This window comes from Setaria viridis, chromosome 8, assembly GCF_005286985.2.
Source record: "Setaria viridis chromosome 8, Setaria_viridis_v4.0, whole genome shotgun sequence".
Taxonomy (NCBI): Eukaryota; Viridiplantae; Streptophyta; class Magnoliopsida; order Poales; family Poaceae; genus Setaria; species Setaria viridis.
In genome coordinates this window covers 40,962,291-40,972,558 of record NC_048270.2, presented here as the reverse complement: position 1 = coordinate 40,972,558, position 10,268 = coordinate 40,962,291, and the positions used below count along the sequence as shown (strand labels likewise).

At 47.1% G+C, this 10,268-nt stretch overlaps 1 protein-coding gene and 1 long non-coding RNA gene across 2 annotated transcripts; one reads left to right on the top strand and one right to left on the bottom strand.

Annotated features, from left to right (window-relative positions):
* Positions 1-3,159: 3,159 nt before the first annotated feature.
* Positions 3,160-6,161, bottom strand: LOC117866720 (uncharacterized). The gene is made up of 6 exons (XR_004642979.2): positions 5,350-6,161; positions 4,449-5,217; positions 4,254-4,356; positions 4,125-4,172; positions 4,004-4,049; positions 3,160-3,934 (listed from the first exon to the last, which is right to left on the bottom strand). It is a non-coding gene; the product is annotated as an uncharacterized lncRNA (long non-coding RNA).
* Positions 6,162-7,202: 1,041 nt separating this feature from the next.
* On the top strand, positions 7,203-9,836 carry LOC117834692 (uncharacterized). The gene is made up of 2 exons (XM_034714221.2): positions 7,203-8,392; positions 9,568-9,836. The coding sequence occupies exons 1-2, from the start codon at positions 7,203-7,205 to the stop codon at positions 9,677-9,679; spliced, it is 1,302 nt and encodes a 433-aa protein (XP_034570112.1). The 3' UTR covers positions 9,680-9,836.
* Positions 9,837-10,268: the final 432 nt, after the last annotated feature.

Sequence of the window (10,268 nt, the reverse complement as noted above, 5' to 3'; positions counted from 1 at the left end):
CATACCCCGCCTGCAACCTCGGCTCCATTGTGAAACCAGGATGAGCAGGCACGGGAGCCTGTGTCGCCCCTATCCGAACATACTCCAGACGGGCACGGCGCGAGCAGAACTCTTGAGGACACCCAGCAAACGATGTCCTCGCCACGGCTGACCAATGTTGACGTTCACGACGAGCCAGCAACACCACGCCACTGATGAAGATTGGACGCCAGTGCGGGAGCAGAACTGCTGCTGCCAGGAATTGCAACGGTGCGGGCAGGGCAAGTTCATCACCATCATTACCTGCACCAACCAACGAAATTGATACGGCGAAAGCTAAAACAGAAGCGTTCTTGACCAGCGTCCGCTTGGCGCTGCAGCAGCCACTGGCATCCAGACTGGCCGTGCCACCTACGACGGCGCCAACGCCTACACCAAGAAGGAGCGGCCGCCTCGCCAAGCAAACTCTCAACGCCACGGTCAGACCGTCCAAGAAGGGGGAGGTTTTGGCTATGAAGAAACTTGGCATTATCTCACGTGAAGGTGAAGCGGAGCAAGTCAGGAACTTTGGTAAGTTTTTGGCGTCCACTATGCAACCGCGCCATTTCGCAGCGTTGCGCGACATTTTTCCGGTGGCTAGTACTCTGTCCGACGCTGATCTCCTGCAGATAGCGTGCCAGGCAAGCGCCACCACCTGATCGTGTCCGCATCAACCGCTGCCACCTCCAGTTGCTGTCAAGAACCATGGAAGGTGCCGACGTGATGTGGTGCGCTCGGTGGCGTGTGATGCCAAGGTGTCTATCGTCTGTCTCCAGGAAACTAAGATGCATGTAGTATCGCAGTACTTAATCTCTGAAATGCTGGGGAGCTCGTTCTCCTCCTTCGCTTACTTGCCATCCCTGGGAGCCAGTGGTGGAATCCTCGTAGCTTGTCGTGCTCCTGATTGTGTTTGCTCGGTGTTACACGTCGGTCGCTTCTCGATCACGGTCACCGTTTCAGCAAACGGCGCGGCGGATTCGTGGTGTCTCACAGCCGTGTACGGTCCACAGCCTGATGCTGACAAGGTGGAGTTCCTCCAGCTCCAGGAACTACGCGCCGTCCGCAGCGTCGTCGCGCCCATGTGGCTCATCACCGGAGACTTCAATCTAATCCTTGATGCCGCCGATCGGAACAGCGACAACGTAAACCGGAGGAACTTGGGCCGTTTCCGACGATTCATAGAGGATCTGCAACTCAAGGACATTTACCTGCCGACCGGGAGCAGGTGGTTCAGCAAAGCAACAACGTCGTCAACAAGTGCATCCGCCCCAGCAACATAATCTGCCGCGTGCTCCCTTGCGGGAGGGGCCGTCAGGTTCAAGGTACGCTGGTGGCGACGAGCACGGGCCGGCCTCGCCACCAGGACACCCCGACAGCCGTCCGCCGGAGCACACGTGTTTCTTTGCCCGAGACGCGTTCATAGATGCTGAGGAGGGGCGGCTACGACACTCGCTGTTCACCGCTGCACCGGGTGTGCCGGACGTGCCGCTCCATGGGTTCAGGCGCGCCATCTCCGAGCTACCAATCGCCGGAGCGGATAACTTCGCGATCCGTCAGTTCTGGCCCGAGAACTTCCTGGTGACTTTTACGACGCAGCATGCGCGTGACGCTGCCTTGAGCGCGGACAGCGTCCCCGTCGGCGGCGTCCGCGTTTTTCTCCGGCCGTGGACGCGTCTTGTGCGAGCGGACGGACGCACGCTCTTCTTCCGAGCCTCCCTCGAGCTCGATGGCGTGCAAGGTGAACAACGACCGGGCTCAAGGTCCTGCAACGACTGTGACAGGCCTTCCTGCAGCGTTCGGCGCGCCCATACCCTGGATGCATGACGCAGCTACAGTGCGAGCAACGGGAGGCGCGAAAGCGTGGCGATGGGTCACGGGCAGCCTGCATGCCTATGCCTACGCGCGCCGAGCTACCGCCGGAAACATTACTGCCACAGCACTCCCACGCTGCCCCGCGCGATGATGACCCTGCTTGAAGCCCCGGGCTCCTCCATTGTTGTGGCCAGAGAAAAAAAAACCAGCTGCATTCATCAGCAGCCTGCGTCTTGCCGTGTTGGCCGACGGGCCACCGGCCGAAGCAGCGAACATGCAAACGGTGCCCACGGCGAGCAAGCCCTTGAACATCACCGTTCGGCCATCGCGAAAGGGGGAGATTCCGGCTACGAGAAAACTAGGCGTCATTAGCCAAGACGCCGATGCCGACTGCATCGCCGCACGCGACTTTGATAAGTTTCTGTCAACCACGATGCAGCCGAGGCACTTTGCAGCGATTAGAGACATATTCCCCTCGGCTAACGAACTGTTTGGCGCCCAACTAATGCAGATCGCGGGCCAGGCAGGACGGGAGATCTAGCGCCTAATGACCGGGCTATCTAGCGGCTCCAACACCGGTCGTCATCTAGCGATCGACATGGTCAATATCCTGTCATTATGTAACTAAACCTCACCATTTTCATCCGTGCCCGGTTGGCCCGTGTTGTACTATAACTTTAATTATTTCTTCTTAATGGAATGATACGTAGCTCTCATCCCCTGCGTATTCTAGAAAAAAAGACTCATCCTAGTCAACTCTTCTTTCTTTAACAAGAATCATCGTCCTGCAGCAAGCACTTTGCATAGTTGCTGAAACTTTGTACCTTCAGTAGAATAGGTGCACAAATTAAATAAAAAAGGAAACAAAACGTTGATCAATGAAAAAGACATTTTCCCCCTCAAGGAGGAAGTAGAAGCAACGGCACCACCAATACCACCACCAACAGCAGGCCGGAGAAGAAATCCGGAAACGTCCATAACAAGACCGACAAAAGAGAGTGATATGTGTTTACTGTGCTTGATGCAATAAAATCCACCGTTTCCTTAAAATAAAAGCTACTTCCTCCGTCTCAAATTGGAAGTCATTCTAAGAATCTTGAAGAGTCAAAGCATATCAAGTTTGACCAAAATTATAGAGAAAAATATAGAGATTTATGACATCAAATAGATATACTATGAAAATATATTGATAAAGAATCTAATGATACTTAGTTGACATCATAAATATTATTATATTATCATATAAATTTGGTTAAACTTGAGATAATTTGACTCTCCAAGATTCTTGAAATGACTTACAATTTGGAACGGAAGGAGTATCTACTTAGATGGCTGCAACGTGCATATATATAGTGAAGTTACTTGAGACATGCATACCAACACACAATGGCAAACCGAAGAGATTGTAGGAGCACGGGCAATTTACTAGGCTTAGCAATGTATTAGACCTAATTACCTTCATGTGTTTCACATTATCAAAGCAACATCCATGTGTTTCATCTGCTTGTTTATTACATCATATTCAGGATGCATGATACTACACCAGATTATTTTCCTTGGGAAACACTAGCTTCTCATTTCATTACTCAACTGCATATATTGAACTGGTTCTAGAGACAGAAGCACACTTGGCGCACAGGTGGGCTGCAAGGCTTGCCGAGCGCTCTACATGGAAGTAGAGTTGCGAGAACCTGTTGATCCATGATAACCACAGCTTCTGGAAATAGAATGGCTTTAAGAGAAAAAAGTACTGCGATATAGAATTGTTAGTTAGGAATCACACAAAGTAGATGGAATCAAACAAGTGAAGCAATTTAAGAGAAATATTTGCGTGCCTGCACAACATGAATTTTTTCTTTTATTTCCTGTAGGTGCGACTGACATGAATTGCTCTTTTGGTAGAGTTCCTGCTCAGATAACTCAATATGCAGATATATCCTTTCAATCTCAATGGCAAGTAGTTGGAGTCGCCTGCTATGCTCACTTGGTTTACCCATCCAGCATTCCAGCTGCTACCAGATGACCCACCACAGTCAGAAAATCTGTCCGGGTACCTTGCATCAGTGAGGGAATCCCCATCAGGGAGAAGCATAATAGCTAGGTCCTGTAATGGAGATGTTCAGCATTTGCTAAAAGTAAATATCATTGTGCAAAATAAAATCCAACTTCTTACATCAGACAGTTCCATCTCACTTAAGGCCTCAAACAAGCCAAACTGACTGCATAACGAGACCAAGGAAATCAGAGTCCATGACATATTGCATATAATTGATATTAAATAAGAATAATCCTACCTAGGTAACGATCCTAACGGACAAGTCTCACTTGACAAGTCAGACGAACTGCATAAGCAAAATAGACACATCAAGGAAACCACAGTATACTTGGCGTATTGCTTCAACTTAGTAAGATAGGAATGCTACCATGTTTGCCCACGACGGAGCGTAGGGAGTGAAGGCCCAAGCCAACCAATTTCTTTGGTACCATCTTCAGGCAAATTTGCTTCCCCAGCTTCGTACAATGATGCTGATGAAATAGATTTGAAACCATCAGTGTTTTTTATCTCAACTCATGCGACAAATCAAAAGAAGAGCTGCAGTTGGGTTACATGAACAGACCTGCCAAATCTTCCGGCGTCGCCGGATCTCAAGACGACCACTCCTCATGCGGACGTACGGCTCCAGATCCCGCAGGCGGCAGGGTGGGGTGCCGACGGCTAAGAGACGGCAGGGTGGCGAGGAAGGTGAAGCTCAGAGAGAGAGGAGGGACGGCTTCACCACAACTTCAGCCGCGAGTGCACGCACGCAAAGTTTGATTTTGCAAAGTGAATGAAAGAATGGCAGAAATATGTGAGCTGCTTGCATTGCCTTCGTGTATTGTGGTGATGTGGTTGGTAAATCTGGAATACGAGGGTAAATCGGGGTGAGGAGGGTAAATTCGAGCTAAGAAAGTTCCCTAGACCGGGAGATTAGCGAAACATATAAGGCTTTCAAGGGCATGTAGCTACTTAATATAGTGTGTCTCAGGGTAACACATACAAGGCTTTCAGGAGTACTAGTGGCTGGACACTACTTGAGACCTTCCAGCATGAACAACACTGGACTAGCTATACAAAAGTCCATCATCCTAAGTTCATTAGCCTAAGGGCTCAGCACAAGTCCCCTGAATGCTTCCTCCCAATTCATATGGTCCATTACAAACCACCCAATCAAGATCGCCAAAAGCAGAAAACACAGTGAACACATTGCCATCTTCCAAGGTTTCCCTGTAGTCCCTTTCAGCTTATGCACATCATCCTTCTTCAACTCTTGGTTGCCCATCAACCTTTTCAGGTTGTCCAGCTCTTGCTTCATCAAGACTTGGTCACCCATTAACTTCTCCCTGAAACTGAAATTGACAACCAGAAAAAGAAAACTGAAATTGACAAATAGAAACTGAAAACTACAGTAGACAAAATGAAAAACAAAGAACTAAAACATAAAAATGGAGATTAATTTATCTGACGCTGCATAATCCTACCCTGCATACAGATGGTGGCTGGGAAACCATGGGGAAGAAGTCCAAGAAACAAGGGCAAGTAGGTGGGAGACAGTGGGCACCATGGAGTTCTACAAATGCGATACCTAACACAGCAAGGCCAGCATGAGGTGGCAATGGTTCCTTGCACCCTTCTGGAACGACTTGGGCTCAAGCTTCAGATCGTGGTGCTGCTAACAGAGGCAACACTAGACCGCCACCACAAACACTGCGCCCTGTTCTGACTCCACCTCTGGCAAATGGTTGGCAGTGGCAATACAGGCCTCGCCCATCTGGTTCTGAAGTCGAGATGGATGATGCTCCTCCATCTGGTTCTGACCCTGAGGTGGAGAATGTTGATGGCAACAATACATTAGATGATGGTGATGATTTGAGTGATGATATCAGTGTGACTATGATTCTGATGCAAGTGAGAAAAGTTTTGAGACTCCAAAAACGAACAAGTGGTTCAAAGAGTTCTTTGAAGTCTTCAATGAATTGAGTGTGGAACAGATGTACCACATGAATGGATATATAGAAAAGGAATCCAAAACCGCCGAATCGCTCATGAGGAATACCAGCCAGAGAGCTCACAGTTTGAGCACCCCAGCACAACTGAGCAGCCTAAGTTTTACAGTAAAGCCAATAATAGAGGTTGTGGAGGAGAAGGAGTTGCCTCCAGTTGCTCCAGTGCAGGACAGAAAGCCCTTGGACTATGCCTTGGCCTCTTCTGACAAGCTTAAGAGGCTCAGAACTATTAACCACCATGAGGGGCAGAGGACAGCGACAGACAGGAGGTTCTGGTCCATTGAGCAGCAGGACTTGTACACCTCCATATATAAGAGTGCTAAGATATTTGAAATGAAGACCTGTAAGTCTCAACTCTTTAGCTTCTCTTCCGCTCAACTCTTACGGCATTGTCCTGCCTAGACATTCAGTAGTTGCAAAAAGTTCAGTACAGCATCACCAAGAGTCTTACACCAATGCCATGAAGTTATGCAGTTGCAACCTTGCAGGTGTGGGTTCAATGCAAGATGCAAGTATATCCTGCAAATCGGAGCAGAATCCTTTCACGAGCTCTCACCATTTAAAGCTTCTATTAGTTATTAGTGAACTTGCATAGATGACAAATTGATTCAATATCATCTGCCTTGCCTCACATTTTACCATCGATAAAAATGCTGTTTTATCATATTTCCCAGCATCCGTGTCTGAAACTTTATCATCCTTTACAGCTCGCATTTTATTATCGTATTTATCAGCAATAAAATGCGTCTTTTATCAACAACTTGGTGTCACTTGAATATCACTTACCTATCTTTGGTGTCCCGTGTAGCTTTTCGTTATTACAACCGTCAAGTACTCAAGTATTTTGTCTTTCTTCTCATATAATGCATCACACGGGCAGCAAATCAGCTAAACACAGCTAATGTTTCCTCATTTGTATTTTTAACAAAAATTTAGCATGCTGACAATTCTAATGTTTCCTCAATCAAAATTTAAAACTGAAATCCGAGTACCACCTAAAACAAAGGAACAGGACAAATAGATATTAGGAAACATTACAAAGTTCCTTCAGAACAATTATCGTCAGGAATTATTGAGACAACAGTAGCTTCGGCCAATTACACCCTTAAGTACAAATTCATTTCATACGGTCAGGAGGGACAAAACTTCAGTTACACCCTTCCCCTAGACTTCAAACGGTCCGCAGGAACAAAATAGCTAAAGAAAGCCTGGAACAAGAAAAAATAAGAATTGGGACTGGTTGATATAGACAAACAGTCACAAATTCATTTCACATACCTTCATGCGATCTATCTTCTGAACAATATCGTCATCTTTTTCTGAAAAAAATGAAATGGCAGCATTTGCAGCTTCTGGAAATAGCTCTGTCCCGCCTCTACCTCCACTGGGCGGGGAGGCCGCAGATCCGTCGTGGCTTCGCGGGGCCCACCGCCATCGCCGCCCACCGCAACTCCATCCTCTTCCGGATGTCCGTCCCCTTCGTGGATTCCATGTGTTGGATCGACATCCCCTCCTTCCCCGTCGACTACCTGGTCTACTCCTGCTACTCCTCCTCCTCCTCCTCCTCATCGCCGCCGTCCCTGACCGTGCTTCCCCCTTTCTTCGACGGCGGCAGAACCGACCCCTCTGACAAGTACTTCCAACCGTACCGGCGCCAGCACCAGCGCATCATGTTCAACCATAACATGGGCATTCTCTGCCATGGCGACAATGGGGAGTTCACTGTGGGAGACATCACGTACCGTTACGACCAGGAGGTCGACCTCTGCTTGCTGCACCATCCGCCTCCTGCCGGCACTCCACCGAAATGGAGTGTTAACAGGCTGCAGATACCTCCAGAGATGAAGATCGATCTCTACTCGTGGAAGACTGATCTTGTCGTCCCCATCGGCAGATCCTTGTGCTGGGTTGACTACTACCAGGGCATCCTGCTCATTGATGTCGTCGCTGACAGCCAGGGCAGCCCGATTCAGCAGCAGCTCCACTACGTCCGGCTGCCTTCTCAGGCTCTCAAGTCTCGCCGCCTCTACATCGACCCAGGCGCACCTGACCCATTTCGGCGTGTCTGCGTCACTGATGCTGGCATCATTAAGCTCGTCTGCATCCTTACCAAATATCCTCCTCCTGATGATGAATTCACCATCATAACATGGACGTTGGTTGACATCAACCAAGGCAGCTGGAGGAAGGATGTGGACACCATCGTGGGAGCCGATGAGTTCTTTGGGCTTTGCAAGGCTGCCAAGAGCTGCCTTCCACGGGTGCGGCCAAGTTTCCCTGTGGTGAGCTTGGTTGATCCAGATGTCATCTGTTTCCTGCTCAAGGAAAAGGGCCGCAACCTTTCGTGGATGGTTGAGGTCAACATGAGGAACAAGGTCCTGCAGTCTAGCGCCATCTATATCAATGAAGAAGAAGAAGAAGGACCTCCCTCTGAAAAGGACCGCAGGAATACTTTCTTTGGTCACTCCTTTATCCCCACAAAGTTCTCCTCTTACTTGGCTGAGGATGCCATCACAAGGTACTACTGTATCTCCTTATTATTCAGTGCATGTTACCTCTGCAGTTGCTTCTTGCTTGTATCGCTTTGCATAGTCTTAAAACTAGTTATATTGTTTAGTTGAGCAGAATCTAGGGTACATTCCAAAACATGAGGATAACATGATGATCATTAAGTGGCTAGGTATTTAGCATACTGAGGCATCGCCGTGATTTCCATGCTAAGTTAAATGACTAACCAATGTGTTAACAGTGCTTTGATGATATGAATAGCTTTATCAGCTAAATTGCATTGTGCAAACTGTAACTTTATCTTATCATGGTTTAATTGAAGCCAATGCAACACTATGCATATTTTGTAAGAGGGCCAACATAATTGCTGTCAGTTCAGACTTTATTTCACCATGATTCCAATTTATGTGTTCTGGATCAGTCAGTACGCCTATACTACTTGTTTGTGATCTAAACCAAAACCAGAGCAACCCATATAAAAAAAATTTGCGACCCTTATGTTAGTAGCACCTTACAAACTAACTCAACCTACGCAAACCAAATGCACACGGTTTATGATCTCGGCATCTTTATTCTTTTTTTCAACAAACCAACTTGATTGTCATACCGTTTCTTCTGATAAAAAAGGCATTTGTTTGTTCTTTTAGCCCATTCATTTGCGTAGTCACATAAACATTTGCATACTTACGATGACATAAATCAATTTACTACAGTAGGGACTAGGGAACCTTCGCTAATAATTGAAGTTATACAATAGCTCCTGGTAGGATCAGGATTGTCTAGATACATAATAAACCTTGTCAGTAATCTTGAGATTGACCATGACACTGAGAAACAGTCAGCCATGCTCCTAAGAATGGTGTTCATGATAGGCAACTTGTTGGGTTACTGGATCCATTTCTCTTGAACAGAAAGGCGGCTTTCCAAACTGAGCTGCCATGTGCAGTTGGTGAAGCCTGCTGGTAATACTGAGACATTTAAGAAACTGAAGCATATATTAATGTCAAAGTAATATGGTTGCATCTCAATAACGCCTAAGTAATTTCTAGTTGCAATGTTTTTCCTCAAATAAACATGAAGATGCAATTGCTTGATTTGTTAATTGTACATGGGTAAAAAAAATAGATGGTAGTTATGAGGAGATGGAATGGAGAGATGAGCTAACTAGTGCTTTCTTTTGTGCAGTCGGAAACTAAGTGAAACGATGCAGAAGGATAAGAAGGAGAGAATGATGCAGAAGGATAAAGAGGAGAGAGCGATGCAGAAGCTGAAGCGGAAGCCGAAGCCGAAGGAGTAATTTGCTAGATGGTTAACAACCTTTTGAAGAAGTGATCTATCAGATTGAAGTCGTCCTTAACTAATTGTGTCTCAGGGGAGGGGGAATATCACAGGGGGTGATGGTACTTTGAACATCTCCACAGCCGCACACGTACAGCACACCTGTGTTTGACAAACCTTATTCGATACTCAAGCACTTTTGGTTGTGTTCCCATGGAGAATTTTGGGAAGACGGGAGTTAACCGGGGAAATGCAATATGCGTATGTGATGCTTGTGGTGCTTGAAGATTTGCGCAAGGGGACCATATAGTTATTAGATGAAGTATTAGCACGCGAAGAGCGAATCAAAGTAGGACGACCCAATTTTGAAACCACAGTCTGCGGTCGAGCGCGTCTAATAACTGGGTGCAGGTCTAAGATTTCGTTGTGCTGCAAGCACCAGTCATGAATTATCAGTAACCTATCCAAGGCCTAAAAACTGGCAAGCAACATCCCCTATTGCAGGAACGAATACTAGATTGATATAATCTTCCTCAAATGCTTAACTAGCCCGCCGTGGCTGTCAAATAGTAAGTCTAAGTAGTCTGCTGAGTTCGTCAAAATGCCTA